Source organism: Pseudophryne corroboree, chromosome 6 (genome assembly GCF_028390025.1).
Source record: "Pseudophryne corroboree isolate aPseCor3 chromosome 6, aPseCor3.hap2, whole genome shotgun sequence".
In the NCBI taxonomy this organism is placed as follows: Eukaryota; Metazoa; Chordata; class Amphibia; order Anura; family Myobatrachidae; genus Pseudophryne; species Pseudophryne corroboree.
Window position 1 is genome coordinate 228,381,729 of NC_086449.1, and position 16,228 is coordinate 228,397,956.

Here is a 16,228-nt window from a genome sequence, read left to right on the forward strand (position 1 = left end):
TTTTTAATCTTAATAACATTAACTTCCAGTCATTTACAGTGAATTTTGACCACCTCACAGCTTACAGTATTATTCACAAACATAGGCCAAAGGCTGGCTGGCTAAACTAAGCAACAGAGCAGCGGCACAAACATGTCAGTTATTTCTGTTTAAAACTGTTTTGCAAATTAGTAATGTATTAGCAGTAACCAATCAAACCAGTTTGCAAGAACATTCATTAAAGAACAATCTAACACAGAGTTTAAGAATTGTGTGTGGAATAACATTGCTTTAAAGTAGTAGTAGTAGTAGTAGTTAACAAACAGCAAAGAAAATAGCCTTAAACCATGTGTAAAATCGCAACAGCAGATGTGTATGCCCGCTACACTAGCGCACATGCCCCCACCAGCACATGCTTGTTCTCAGTGCCCAATCTGTACCTCCTTTCTGGGGGCCCTGGGCCACTGATGATTGGCACTCTGTGCCCATGTAAAGCCACAATCAATCAGCCTTTTTGTTGAGCAGCTCCCCAAAATGTAACTATCCATAAAAAAGTTCAGTGACTGTGGGATAGAGTGCAGGTCAGATACAGTGCAGGTTAAAGTGCAGATCGGATAGAGTGCGGGTCAGATACAGTGCACAATGGATACAGTGCAGGATACAGTGTATGTCGGATTCTGTGCAGATTACAGCTGCATCGAACTGGCTGATCGGAGAATTACTTCGGACCAATTTATGACTGGACATTGTTTAGAGGCACCCAGTTCTCTACACTCTCTTCTGCAGTCACCTGTGATGCATGTAGCGGGTGTAAAGACCCTGGTGCTTCTAAACATTGTCCTGGCATAACTGGACCGGAAGCAGTTCCCCGATCAGCCAGCCTGATGCTGGGTTACAGTGCACGTCGGATACAGTGTGCATCGGATACAGTGCGGGTTACAGTGTAAGTTGGATAGAGTGCAGGTTAAAGTGCACACCGAATACAGTGTGGGTCAGATACAGTGCAAGTTACAGTGCAGGATGAATATACCCATAGTGCACTTACTGTAACAGGGGGTGCCGTCAGTTTCCTCAGTGTGAGGGTGCCGGCAGTGTTGGCAGTGCGGGGGTGTCAGTGGTGTCCTCAGTGCAGGGATGCCAGTGGTGTCGGCAGTACGGTGGTGTCAGCAGTGTGGGGTGCTGGTAGTGTCAACAGTATGGGGGTGTCAGCGGTGTCCCCAGTGCAGGGTGCCGGAAGTGTTGGCAGTGCAGGGGTTCCCAGCATTGCCCTCAGTGTGTGGGTGTCGGTGGTCTCCTCAGTGTGTGGGTGCCAGTGGTGTACTCAGTACAGGGGTGCCGGTGGTGTCCCCAGTTAGGGGGTACTTGCAGTGTTTAAGTGTGGGGGGCAGGGAGTTGTGGTGAAGTAAATGGCTCAGGAGGCCCTGGCTAGTACTAGAGCCAGATTTACACACAATATATGAGCCCAAGTGGGCATTATGGGGCCGATTCAGATCTGATCACTGTGCTGCTAATTTTGTTGTCCTGCGATCAGATAGTCGCCTCCCAAGGGGAGTGTAAATTCATCCCCGTGCGAGTGTGCGATCACATTTGTACGCCATGCAAAAATGTCCTTCAGTTAACGGACAGCTGTAAATCTATTCGCAACTTACTCACCATCTAATGGTTTTTCCAGTGTGTGCAGTCTGTGCGCAGCCCAGGACTTACTCCTACAGTGTGAAAACAACAGGCCGAGTCCGGAGCTAACGTCACCACACCCTCCAGAAAATGCTTGGGAACACTTGCACTTTCCCTAACACTCCCAGAAATGGCCAATGGCTGTGCAATCAAAATTTTTGCACCAGCTTGTCGCTGTTTGGCATTGCAGTGCATACGCATGTGCAGTCAATCGATAGTTGCCTGCTCTGTTGTACGAAAATGCACAGCAGCGATCAGGTCTGAATCGGGTCCTATACAGAGGTGCAACAGTATATACTACTGGAAATTTGGCGAGTTTTGATAAGAGATGTGCAGAAAAGATAGGCAGGGGAGGCACTCCCTCGCCTGTCATAGGGGGTCATTCAGGTCCGATTGCACGCTGCATTTTTTTGCAGCTGTGTGATCTGGTCTGAACTGCACATGCGTGCGGGCCGCAATGCGCAGGCGTGTTGCTGCCCAGCGCCGGCAGTGACGAAAACAACAAAGAAAGAGTTCGCAGTGGCGAATGCAAGAAGACTGACAGGAAGAGGCCGTCATGGAGTGTCAACTCACCGTTTTCTGGGAGTGTCGAGGAAAATGCAGGCGTGCCGGGCCGTTTCCAGGGAGGGATCCTGACATCAGCTCCTGGCCATATCATTGCAGCGGGTAAGTCTTGAGCTGTGCAGAGAATGCACAAACTTTTTGTGTGTGCAGCTATCTGCACAAGCGTTTGCAGTCCTGCACAGCAAATCCCTCCTCCCCTGTGGGCAGCGACTACCTGGTCGCTGCAGTGCAAAAAATAGCCTGCTTGCAACCAGGTCTGAATTAGGCCCATAGACTTTTGTGTCGGTAGTGCTGGGGTGTTGGCAGCAGGAGGGTGCTAGGATTAAAATATGGGGCTTACTGAGGGATTGACACATACACCACTGTATGTGGGAAAAGATGCACACAACAAAAGTCATACATCTATGTTTTATTTCATGACTACTCATTGGCCCTCATTCCGAGTCGTTCGCTCGGTATATTTCATCGCATCGCAGTAAAATTCCGCTTAGTACGCATGCGCAATATTCGCACTGCGACTGCGCCAAGTAATTTAACAATGAAGATAGTATTTTTACTCACGGCTTTTTCTTCGCTCCGGCGATCGTAATGTGATTGACAGGAAATGGGTGTTACTGGGCGGAAACACGGCGTTTCAGGGGCGTGTGGCTGAAAACGCTACCGTTTCCGGGAAAAACGCAGGAGTGGCCGGAGAAACGGTGGGAGTGCCTGGGCGAACGCTGGGTGTGTTTGTGACGTCAACCAGGAACGACAAGCACTGAAATGATCGCACAGGCAGAGTAAGTCTGGAGCTACTCTGAAACTGCTAAGTAGTTAGTAATCGCATTATTGCGAATACATCGGTCGCAATTTTAAGAAGCTAAGATTCACTCCCAGTAGGCGGCGGCTTAGCGTGTGTAACTCTGCTAAAATCGCCTTGCGAGCGATCAACTCGGAATGAGGGCCATTGTTATATTGTGGTCAAATATGGTAAATGGGGTCAGATTCACTAGTGAGAATATATATTTAATAAAAACAAAAGTCTCATTTACCACATTAAAGAAGCTTAAAATACAACATTTCTGTTATTCTTCTCTTTTAAAATGTAGAAGGAATCATCCTCTGCAGCAGTCTATATGGAAATGACAACAATTAAGAAATGAAAATAGACAGATACCAATCACTTTAATTAACTGATCTAATATAACTGCTAATTAATTATAAATTGTCAGCTGCTGGTCAATTCACAATCAGCCAATGAGTCGCTGTTAGACAGTGTTGCTGATAGTCATCATCATCATCATCATCATCATCATCATCATTATCATCGTTGTATACTGTATATTTGTACATGCCCTTCAGCACCCACAATAGAATTGCCTTCTGACAAGTGTAGCTGTATAAACGTGCAATTCAGATGCAATCATGGGAATATGCCATTATTATACATGTTCTATCCTTGCACACACCTACCCCCCTACTACCGCCTCTCCAGCTGTAAAGAGTCACAACTTAAAGATTCTCAGTAAACTTGTTAGGGACATAGGTGTAGTTTTTTTTTGTGTGAAGATTTGCAGTATGCAAATCCATGTGTTGTGCAAATAAGTTCCCATGTGTTAAGAGTAAGACCAATATTTGTAAATTTATAAGCAGAAGCGTTTGCAAGCTGTGGATTCTGTGGGAATCTGTCCCCAGAATTTAAAACTCCAATCGATTTTGAGAGAATGGCTGGACATGCAAATATGGTTAAGGTATCAAAATAAAGATCTTACCATGTAGATGTGCCAATGATAGAGAAAAATTAGATTGGGCAATGGTCCGCGCATTGCAGAGTGACAAAGTTCTCGTGTAAAGTCTATGGGAGAAGCATGCACAAGCAAGTTTACATTTGTTGCTTGATATGAGTTTATTCTTTTAAAAACTGTCGATTTCAATGGGTTTCCACTATTTGTATTAAATGCAAAATAAGACAAGGTCAAAGCTAACACTTACAGTAGTAAATCTAGCCCTAAATATTGTTTCAAACTGTCACAATTTATCTGTTATAGATGAATCTGAGGATGAAGATGATGTAGACTCAAATCTGATAAATGAGGAAAACAAGGATGAGGTATGTACTTCACAATTTATTTATGTCCATTACTTCATGTAGAAGTCATTAAATACTTACAGATTCTGAAAACTTCTAGTACACTTTGTTGCCTATGTATTGATGACAGGGAAGGGGGGGAGGAGTAATAGTCTTCAGGTGAGTGGAAAACCGGTGTATGTAATAGTGGCTGAATGACTAGATAATCACCAGGATGAGATGCTTTAAGTTGCTGTTACTGTATGGTGTTTTTTGATGTCAGAAATACAAGTCATTGGATGTAAAAAGTATAGAATGTGAAAATCTCCACAAATATGCCAAAAAATTGCATGTGGTTGTGCCTCCTCATATAAAGATAACTGGCATAATGCTGTGCTGTAGCTATGGGTACTAAAATAACTATAATTGTTGACCTATATTAACAAAAAATATTTTTTCCAGAGCCCACACAATACTATTAATAACTAAAGGGACATGGCATATGCAGCCCTGCTTCCTGTCTATCTGCAGCTCCACTCCCCACTTTGTCCTGCCCTGCCCCCTCTCTGCTTGCAGCACTGTCCCACTCCACACTCCTCTCTGTCTGCTGCTCTATCCCACTTTGCCCCCTCTCTGCTCACTTCTCCGTTCTGGCCCGCCACCACTATGCCATCTCGCCCCTTGCTCAGTCCCTCCCTCATGCTTACCGCATTCTCCTCCTCTCAGGCTAGGCTAGAGTCTGTCCTGTCTCCCCAGCTGTGAGAGCCATTGGGGTTCCCACTGTGCATTCATGTTGGAGACAGGACAGACCTTTGCAGATTATTATAATAGTGACCTAAATTAAAATATATAATAAAATATTGACCACTTATAATAAAATTAATAAATACAATATGGCAGCATATTGATAAATAAAAACATAGAGCCCACATTTAAAAAAAATGGCATAAGAAAAAAAACATTAATAAATCCATACTTACCATCCATACTATTTACTTTTTATGTTCCCTAATTCCTGGATTAATCTGACATCCAATAGGAAGTTTAAGTGGCCAGACAACTAATCAGAATCTCTGGACCTGATGCTGAATAGCAAGGGAAGTAGAAACTTTTTTTCTTACAGAACATTTAAAAAAAAAAAACATGCGGCCTGTGTTTCGGGTTTTCGCCCTACAGATAGCTTGGTATTATATCCAGCTATTTAGAGGTCATAACTACTGTTCATTTACAGAGACTTAGAAGTTGACACATGAGGTTACCTTCTCTCCAAAGATTTGAAGTGGTTAATTAAAATAAACAGAGATGCAGTTCAACACAAAGAGGCTTGTTTACCACAAGTTACATTTAAAATGAGGTTTTGGTGTGAAACTTTTGCCTCAAATCGCAATGCAGTGATCTAAATGATCCACTTGCCTTTACTATAGTGCAACAGGGAGCTAGAAGCTACTGCTATGATCACTTTGCTTCTGGGTCCAGACCATAGATGCCAACATTCTGGCTGCCTCCTCCGGGTCAACTCAGCAGGGGGTGTGGTGCAGCAAAGGGAGATGTAATGGGGAGGAGCAGGGGGCATGGTCACAAGATTGTGTCATCATGGCTCCGCCCCCACTACACTATACTGAGTTTACCGGCATAGTGGGGCAGGGGGCGAGGTCACGATGATGCAAATCGCATCATCAGCACCCCCACTACAGGGGATACTTGAGTGTTTCCCCAGGGGCTGCGGGGGCTCAGCTGCCGGCCGGGAGACTTTCCAACTCTTCCGGGTGGCCGGGAGCGCCACCCGATTTTCGGGAGTCTCCCGGCCATTCCGGGAGAGTAGGTGAGTATGGTCCAGACCCAACAAGAGTGATGCCTTTTAGCTGCAAATGCATCAGTGGTGGATTGATAGGATAGGTTCCAAATGATCTCTCTCTCGAAAGAAATGCAGTAGACAATATGTTACTATTGGCTAAGATGGTGTTAGCTAATGGAACCCATAGAGACTTAAGGAGCTGCTTTTGCTATTGGAAATGGAGGGGCCATGGCAGATATATGTTACATCCAGGGAATCTTAGCTTTTGCAAGGAACCTCCAAAAATGGCTGTTTTCTGGGCATTTCCCACAACATAACTTTAGTAAATATGCCCCAAAGATATGTTCACTAATAGTTGAGTTTAATGACGTTTAAGCTATTAATATAAAAGTAACTTGAGCGCTCAACGATACATATTAACACAGACCATTGTAAATTCATTACACTGATCAACACTTACAGTATTTTATTGGCAATCATATTACAGCGATTTTAGGGTAGATTCTGGATATGACAAAGGTTTTGCTATATTGTCTCTTTAGATACATGGAAGAGAAACAAGAAAAGCACAATAGACAGTGCAAAGCATTCAACTGTCAACTGATAGGAGGGGGGATATTCTAGATTACGGTGTGAACACCTAGAATATTTGCATGTCTCACCTTCTAGAATGTTCCGGTTGATTTCCATATGCAGGGGTTATATGTTCTCTATTAATTGAGGGTATCCATTATTTCAAGAACTAACCAATTATAAAAAAAATACTACTTTCATTTTAGAATTCAGCAACCCCAAAATACCCTAAATTCATTCAAATATCCTTGGCAACTAAACACATTTTTATATATTTTTTTTGTTGGGCTGTGTTATTTTTGCATTGTAAATTTTACTAAATACTCCCTCCAAACTACCTTATTAGTGATTAGCATTCTGTCTATATGTATGTGTAATATACAATATCTATGCCTCTTGTGTACAGTAGTAAATATGATGATATGCTCCTGACATTTAAATTTGTGATATTCCTTTCATATCACTCTGAATTGAGGTAAACTGGATTATTGTGGGTACTTTTCAGGGGTGATTTAAGTAAACGTGATGGCTGCGATAAAGGGACACTGCTGTCAGCAACATTGCTAGATTTTCCTCTTACCTCATAGAGATGCACAGGAAATTTAGCAATGTTGTAGGCACTGTATATGGCAGACACAGTATGTGAATGGCTATGCATTGCGGCAATGTTCGGTGGTACATGCCACTGATTGAGTTGTCCCCATACATTCAAATGTATTGTATACATTGTTAACATACTGTTTACCTGTTTGTTTTGCCTAGTCAAGTAAAATATGTGTAAATGATTATGTATAACTCACACTGTACATACTGTCAATGCTCTATACACACACAAATGGATGACAATAGCCACTCAGGAACTTCACAGACCTGAGTCTTTTTCTTTCGCAACCCTTACAACTATGCACTTTTACTATAATATAACTACTTTTTTCAACATGAAAACTACAGCAGCTCTTTGCCTTATTATCTAGGATGATGATTTGGAAACAGATCTGAAGAAATTAAAGTCAAGACCTAAACCTGATGGAGCAGTTGAGGAATGTCAGCAGTACAAAGCATTTTGTTCAGAGCTTTTTGAAGATAAGGTAAGATACAGTACTTAATATAAGTGGTTAGCAATCAGCGGTTACGCCATACTGCTAAGATTTCAGTCATTTAGTCTTCACCAGACTAATGCAGGTTCCTAGTCCCTGAGAGCAGGGTTTCTCACCTGTGTCATCATGTTCCCCGTGTAAATGTCTGTGCATTTACACCAGGTAGTACCTAATGGATTTAAATATTAAAAATACCTCTTCAGCTATTTTTATGGTATTAGATTTATTTATATTTCCATGAAATGAAACTGTTACTTTGAGTTTAATTTAACAGACTGAAATACTTCTTAGCACGTTTTTGTGTAATGGCAGTAATTGGGACCGCAGCATTGCTCATTCTACCTGGTGTCCCAATATTGGTGTGAATTAAATGAATGATATTTGGCTACCTTATTTATCTGTGATATGCCCAGCTGCACATCATGTTAGATGCACATCATGTTCCAACACTGCATTTAATTGCATTGTCCCCTTTGAGTTAAAGCATAGAAAGGGGTTCTTACACATGTCATTTTGATAACTAACCCTGCCCATCTGTTAGATGACGCAGGTGTAGTGTTGCCATACCTACCACAGATGTTAACAGAATGGGTAAAAGCCCTTTCTCGACAAAATTATCTTCTTTATTAACCTCGTCTAGCTCACGCTTTTACAATAAATACAGTGATTCATAAGTTTTGCACAAAAGCTAACATTCACTTGCCTTAAGGATGACTGATTTTGTCTATCTACTTTTACCTTGTCCTCATCATCATCTCCCCAGTATCATCAGTTTTCATTTCACTTGACCCTGATTCCTACATCTAGACACAGTTATATAACACAGCTTATACATTGTTGTACTCAGATGCACTGTCTACACCATGCCTATACTCTACGCTGAGTAAATTGAGTGTCTTGGGCTTGGCCCTAACTTTCCCAACATGCCCACAAATGTGCATGGCTCTTGCTTGCCGTCCAGTGTAATAGCCAACTACAGCCCCCTCGCTGTTTTCCCTGTTCTGGATTGGGTCAGTATAATTCAAGTAAACCATTAGACAAACTCAAGACTTTAACTTGGTCTCAAATCAACCAACATTTCATATCCGAATTGACTCGCTAAAGTTAGGGAAAGGCACAATAGGCAACACCCAAACATTGGGTAGGAGAGGTTTTTTTTTTCAATATTCTTATTTCGACATTCACTTATGATTAGACTCCATGGGTGGTACTCCCAGGTCATAGTACTTGGTACTAAAGTCAATGAATGCTTATTATACCACCATTTTGCCTCAAATAATGGGGCTTCATCTCTGTACATGAGAAGGTGTATATGTGTTTAGGCCAAAAACATGCCATGTGATAAGTATAGTAACATTGTCATGTGTTAGTCTTGGACTGAGAACATTGACTCATTTCTTGCAGTATTATTTTTTTAAATTGGCAATTGAATTGATCTTCTTTGCTCTTGTGGTTATCAGGAAGGGCGGTTGGCAGTTTTTGGATAAATTGGCAAGAGAAGTTAATGTTCCAGCTAAATGTTAACTATAATAGCTGAAATTAAGTTTCTGGTGCCTTCCTTCCACTGCACATGAAAACTGGGATAGGTGGAGTAAGGAAATATGAATTAAAGTTGGAGTACAGAGCATGGGTGAAGATAAGAGAGAAGAAGATAAATAATATTAGGGGGGATATCTAGAAAAAACAGGCAAATAAAGAAAGTAGAAAAACAGTGATTGGATAGAGAATACAGTAGAGATGAACAGAAGCAGGTGTGGGTGGGATAGATGAAGGACGGGAAAGAGAAAAAGTGATGTATGGGTAGAGGTCATGGGAAAAACAAGATGAAGGGAAGTAGGAGCAGAGAGAATAGGCAGAGAAGACAGGAGAGAACAGAGAAAGCAGGAATGAAGTGATTGGGTGCAGATAACAGGGGAAAGGAAGGGAAGTAGGAGCAGAGAGGACAGGCAGAGAAGACAGGAGAGAACAGAGAAACTACTGTAGGAATGAAGCAGTTTGGTGCAGATAACAGGTGAGAGGAAGGGAAGTAGGTGCAGAGGGGATAGGCAGAGAAGACAGGAGAGAACAGAGGAAGCAGGAATGAAGAGATTGGGTGCAGATAACAGGGGAAAGGAAGGGAAGTAGGACGAGAGAGGATGGGCAGAGAAGACAGGAGAGAACAGAGAAAGTACTGTAGGAATGAAGCAGTTTGGTGCAGATAACAGGTGAGAGGAAGGGAAGTAGGTGCAGAGGGGATAGGCAGAGAAGACAGGAGAGAACAGAGGGAGCAGGAATGAAGTGATTGGGTGCAGATAACAGGGGAAATGAAGAGAAATAGAAGCAGAGAGGATAGGCAGAGAAGACAGGAGAGAACAGAGGAAGCAGGAATTAAGAATTTGTGTGCAGGTAACAGGGGAAAGGAAGGGAAGTAGCAACAGAGAGGATAGGCAGAGAAGACAGGAGAGAACAGATGGAGCAGGAATGAAGTGATTGGGTGCAGATAACAGGGGAAATGAAGAGAAATAGAAGCAGAGAGGATAGGCAGAGAAGACAGGAGAGAACAGAGGAAGCAGGACTTAAGAATTTGTGTGCAGGTAACAGGGGAAAGGAAGGGAAGTAGCAACAGAGAGGATAGGCAGAGAAGACAGGAGAGAACAGAGGGAGCAGGAATGAAGTGATTGGGTGCAGATAACAGGGGAAATGAAGAGAAATAGAAGCAGAGAGGATAGGCAGAGAAGACAGGAGAGAACAGAGAAAGTACTGTAGGAATGAAGCAGTTGGGTGCAGATTATATAGGAGAGGAAGGAAAGTGAGAGTTGAGGTGAGAGGTGGAAAGTAAAGAATACAGGAGGGGAAGTAAGAACAAGGGTAGTGGTTTGAGGAAGAGAAAGTACAGTAGAATACGATAATTGGCCTGTTTCTGAGTTGTGTAATGTCGATGCCACATGCAGTTGCCTGTTTTAAGTCTGCGCGTGTGTCCCAGTCACATAGTGCATGCATACAGATTGTTAACACCCAGAGACGTAGAACAGAATTGGATGCAGGGTGTGTGGAATACAGTGGGTGTCCCTGTGAGGTATCAGGCGAGTGACTAAGCAGATGAGGGCATGTCGCCATAAGCAGCTGCATGCAAACACTCAACAGGGGGCCATAGGCACACTGAGATATTGCACCTGCCACAGGGCTGGTGCAGGTTTCAAAGGTGTACTGATGGTACATGTAAAGACGCACTGAGATGGAAATGCGCCACTGCAAAACTCTGCAAGTTGGTGTCTCAGTGTAACAAGCAAATGGAGCGGCATTAGCATAAAACACAGGCGCAGGAAAAGATGCAGCAGCGTCCGTGTGTGACTCCGAAACAGGCCCAATATAAAAGCATTCATATCTGTATATGTCACTCAGATAAACTGAATCAATCTTCCCATGTGCGGTGGTAAATCTCTCTGCGTTATTGAAGACTACATACGTACCGTATGTAATCTCTGCTAGTGTGTTTCCTACGTGTCCTCTTATAAAGATATTCTTACCTAGGTCAGCTTTCCCCCCCAGATATGACAGCAGCTCTCTGTTTATCAGGTTCCGCTGGCCTGTACACTGTGCCTGTGCAGGAGTACATTTGTTGGAGAAAGAAACACAGTGGATTGCTGATTAGTACTGGGGGAGGATGCAGCCACCAGGATGCACAGCGATGACAGGGTTGGCCCCATAGTTGCCAATTCAGCTTATAACAAGCGGAATTGAGCTTGTTTTTTTTTTCAAGTTGCTTTATTTTTTTGATGGTTGCTTGTTGCTTGTTTTTGGGCTTATACATTTTTTTGCTGCTTGTTTTTGGGCTTTTTTTATTTTATTTTTTTAAAGGTACCACTGGCACCGACCATCAGAGGTAGTCATTCAACACAGATACCCACAAAGACATAGGTGAAAAGCTGTGGATGAATAGATTAATTGGGGGGTTTTAAATTGTGTCAAATGGCTGTGAAGTGACAGTGAAAAAATTATAGTAAGCAAGTGCTTTTCTGCAAGCTAAGGAGATTATTCAGAGTTTGTCGCAGATTTTGCTATTTTAGCAAAATCTGCGACCACCAAAATCGCACGCTGGGGACCGCCCAGACTAGGGCAAGGCCACCCAGCTTGTGTGATACTGCCCCGCAATGCGATCTCAATTCAATTAGTGATTGACCCCTGCCTATGCAGCATAGCTGCCTAAGCATGGGCACCACCGCCATGTTTTCAGTCGCCGAAACGCAGCGACATCATTGGCCGGCCCAGAAAACAGCCATGACACGTCTGTGTGTACTGTGACACTCACCCCCCAAATGTCGCAACACTGCCCATAGACACCCGTCGCCTGTCAAGTATGATGCAAATGATGCAAATTCATCCTTCCGGGATGCGATCCCATGATGATAGCACGCGCAGGTGGCTGAAAATCAGACTGTGTCAGGGTCTGAATAAGGCCCATAATGTCTACACCAACTGGAGGGGATGTAGTTAACCCAGCTGTCGGGATCCCGGCATTAACGATCCTGATGTCGAAATCCTGACAGATGGGAATGCCGACAGCGCTCGCCACGGATTTTCCCACTCGTGTGTGTCCACACCTGTGGTGAGTGCAGTGAGCCACCGTGCCATGCCGACAGCACTCTTTGCGCTCGCCCCACTGCCGGTATTCTGGCAGCCGGGGTGCCGCTGTTGGCATATTGACAGCTGGCATCCCATCTGCCGGGATATCATTGCCATCCCGACTGGAGAACCATGTACCAGAAGAAAAAGTTCAAGAAACTGAAAGCTATCTACTTGACTTCAAGTTCCACAATTTACTGTATCTTCAGTCCATCCAGCAGCCAGACTTAGCACTAATAATTATATATATTTTAATTAGGAAACCAAAAACTTAAGTTGGGCTTTTTTGGCAGCTTTTTAGGAAGGGTTTGGGCTTGTTTTGGGCTTATTTTTTAGTCATCCGTTGCTTGTTTTTCATTTAATAGTTGGCAACACTGGTTGGCCCAGATAATCTTGAATTACCAAAGGCTGTGTCCCACATAATTCCCCTTAGATTTTCTGTTCTAGGGACTCACCCAGACAGATGTATGGATTGAATAATGAAAGATCTGGCCCATGAATTTTAAACTGTAACCTGCTGCAAAATGGTTTTGACCATGATTATTTGTCATGATCTACTACACACTTCACATAAATGCTAAATCAGTGGGTGGTTAATCTGCTAGGTTTGGGGGTCTCACGTAGGGCTCTGACTCTCCCATATAGCTGTACATTTTAAAAATAAATAAATATGCGGTTAATTCAGAGGAGGACAGAGATAGGCCATGGCCACATCTATTGGTGGGCGTCCGTCATTAGTGATGTGCACCGTAAATTTTTCGGGTTTTGTGTTTTGGTTTTGGATTCGGTTCCGCGGCGGTGTTTTGGATTCGGACGCGTTTTGGCAAAACCTCCCTGAAAATGTTTTGTCGGATTCGGGTGTTTTTTTTTACAAAAACCCCTCAAAAACAGCTTAAATCATAGAATTTGGGGGTCATTTTGATCCCATAGTATTATTAACCTCAATAACCATAATTTCCACTCATTTCCAGTCTATTCTGAACACCTCACACCTCAAACCTCACAATATTATTTTTAGTCCTAAAATTTGCACCGAGGTCGCTGGATGACTAAGCTAAGCGACCCAAGTGGCCGACACAAACACCTGGCCCATCTAGGAGTGGCACTGCAGTGTCAGACAGGATGGCCGATTTAAAAAATAGTCCCCAAACAGCACATGATGCAAAGAAAAAAAAGAGGTGCACCAAGGTCACTGGATGGCTAAGCTAAGCGACCCAAGTGGCCGACACAAACACCTTGCCCATCTAGGAGTGGCACTGCAGTGTCAGACAGGATGGCCGATTTAAAAAATAGTCCCCAAACAGCACATGATGCAAAGAAAAAAAGAGGTGCACCAAGGTCGCTGGATGGCTAAGCGAATCGACCCAAGTGGCCGACACAAACACCTGGCCCATCTAGGAGTGGCACTGCAGTGTCAGACAGGATGGCCGATTTAAAAAAATAGTTCCCAAACAGCAGATGATGCAAAGAAAAAAAGAGGTGCACCAAGGTCACTGGATGGCTAAGCTAAGTGACACAAGTGGCTGACACAAACACCTGGCCCATCTAGGAGTGGCACTGCAGTGTCAGACAGGATGGCCGATTTAAAAAATAGTCCCCAAACAGCACATGATGCAAAGAAAAAAAAGAGGTGCACCAAGGTCACTGGATGGCTAAGCTAAGCGACCCAAGTGGCCGACACAAACACCTTGCCCATCTAGGAGTGGCACTGCAGTGTCAGACAGGATGGCCGATTTAAAAAATAGTCCCCAAACAGCACATGATGCAAAGAAAAAAAGAGGTGCACCAAGGTCGCTGGATGGCTAAGCTAAGCGACCCAAGTGGCCGACACAAACATCTGGCCCATCTAGGAGTGGCACTGCAGTGTCAGACAGGATGGACGATTTAAAAAATAGTCCCCAAACAGCACATGCAGCACACATATGGATAGTATACTTGACGACACAGAGGTAGAGCAGTGGACTACTGTACCGTACTGCTATACAGATGTATCCTCATACAGCGTTGCTCATAGCACACTATTTAGGGTCCTGTGTCGCGAGTTGGAAATAACGTTATGGCGTGCGTTATGTCCCGTGCCATGTAATACACAGTTTAACCGCTGGGTGGCAAATGCTCCACGTTGAGACTACAGTGCTGAATACAATGCTGTGGCAGTAAGCAGTGATCTGTGAAAGGCTGGCCAATCACGTTCTTCCCTTTATAAAAAAAATCCCCTTTCCACAAATTACAGTGCCACGCTGCCACCTGTTCAGTCAATTAATTTTTTCGTTACGTTGTGTACAAAATTCCGGATAGCATTAATATGACTCCCAGATGGTCTACAGCCACACTGCCACCCGATCACGCTAGATATGCATATTGTCGTTATAGTATTAGCATAACAGCATTCATATTTCGGACTAGCTTTGGCAGAAATAATGAATGCAAAGTGCACTGGGTCCCTACTGTACCTCATGATGGTATCCGTATTCAATCCGTTTTTTAAATTCTGCACTGTCCCCCTACTATATATACTGCGCACAACTAAAATGCAGCACAGGTATGGATGGATAGTATACTTGACGACACAGAGGTAGGTAGAGCAGTGGTCTACTGTACCGTACTGCTATATATTATATACTGGTGGTCAGCATAATTCTGCACTGTCCTCCTACTATATACTGCGCACAACTAAAATGCACCACAGGTATGGATGGATAGTATACTTGACGACACAGAGGTAGATAGAGCAGTGGTCTACTGTACCGTACTGCTATATATTATATACTGGTGGTCAGCAAAATTCTGAACTGTCCTCCTACTATATATACTGCGCACAACTAAAATGCACCACAGGTATGGATGGATAGTATACTTGACGACACAGAAGTAGGTAGAGCAGTGCCCTTCTGTACCGTACTGCTATATATTATATACTGGTTTTCAGCAAAATTCTGCACTGTCCTCCTACTATATATACTGCGCACAACTAAAATGCAGCACAGGTATGGATGCATAGTATACTTGATGCCACAGAGGTAGGTAGAGCAGTGGTCTACTGTACCGTACTGCTATATATTATATACTGGTGGTCAGCAAAATTCTGCACTGTCCTCCTACTATATACTGCGCACAATTAAATGCAGCACAGGTATGGATGCATAGTATATTGATGACACAGAGGTAGAGCAATGGACTACTGTACCGTACTGCTATATATATACTGGTGGTCAGCAAAATTCTGCACTGTCCTCCTACTATATACTGCGCACAACTAAAATGCAGCACAGGTATGGATGCATAGTATACTTGATGACACAGAGGTAGAGCAATGGACTACGGTACCATACTGCTATATATATACTGGTGGTCAGCAAAATTCTGCACTGTCCTCCTACTATATATTGCGCACAACTAAAATGCAGCACAGGTATGGATGCATAGTATACTTGACGACACAGAGGTAGAGCAGTGCACTACTGTACCGTACTGCTATATATATACTGGTGGTCAGCAAAATTCTGCACTGTCCTCCTACTATATACTGCGCACTACTAAAATGCAGCACAGGTATGGATGCATAGTATACTTGACGACACAGAGGTAGGTAGAGCAGTGGTCTACTGTACCGTACTGCTATATATTATATACTGGTGGTCAGCAAAATTCTGCACTGTCCTCCTACTATATATACTGTGCACAACTAAAATGCACCAGAGGTATGGATGGATAGTATACTTGACAACACAGAGGTAGATAGAGCAGTGACCTACTGTACCGTACTGCTATATATTATATACTGGTGGTCAGCAAAATTCTGCACTGTCCTCCTACTATATATACTGCGCACAACTAAAATGCACCACAGGTATGGATGGATAGTATACTTGACGACACAGAGGTAGGTAGAGCAGT

At 43.4% G+C, this 16,228-nt stretch overlaps 1 protein-coding gene across 2 annotated transcripts in view; it reads left to right on the top strand.

Annotated features, from left to right (window-relative positions):
* AGBL1 (AGBL carboxypeptidase 1) overlaps positions 1–16,228 on the top strand; it is a 1,210,518-nt gene that overhangs the window by 287,505 nt on the left and 906,785 nt on the right. For both annotated transcript variants that reach the window (XM_063925754.1, XM_063925755.1), the window contains 2 exons: positions 4,245–4,306; positions 7,607–7,720. In XM_063925754.1, coding sequence (XP_063781824.1) covers positions 4,245–4,306; positions 7,607–7,720 — 176 coding nt within the window. The remainder of the gene's footprint in view (positions 1–4,244; positions 4,307–7,606; positions 7,721–16,228) is intronic.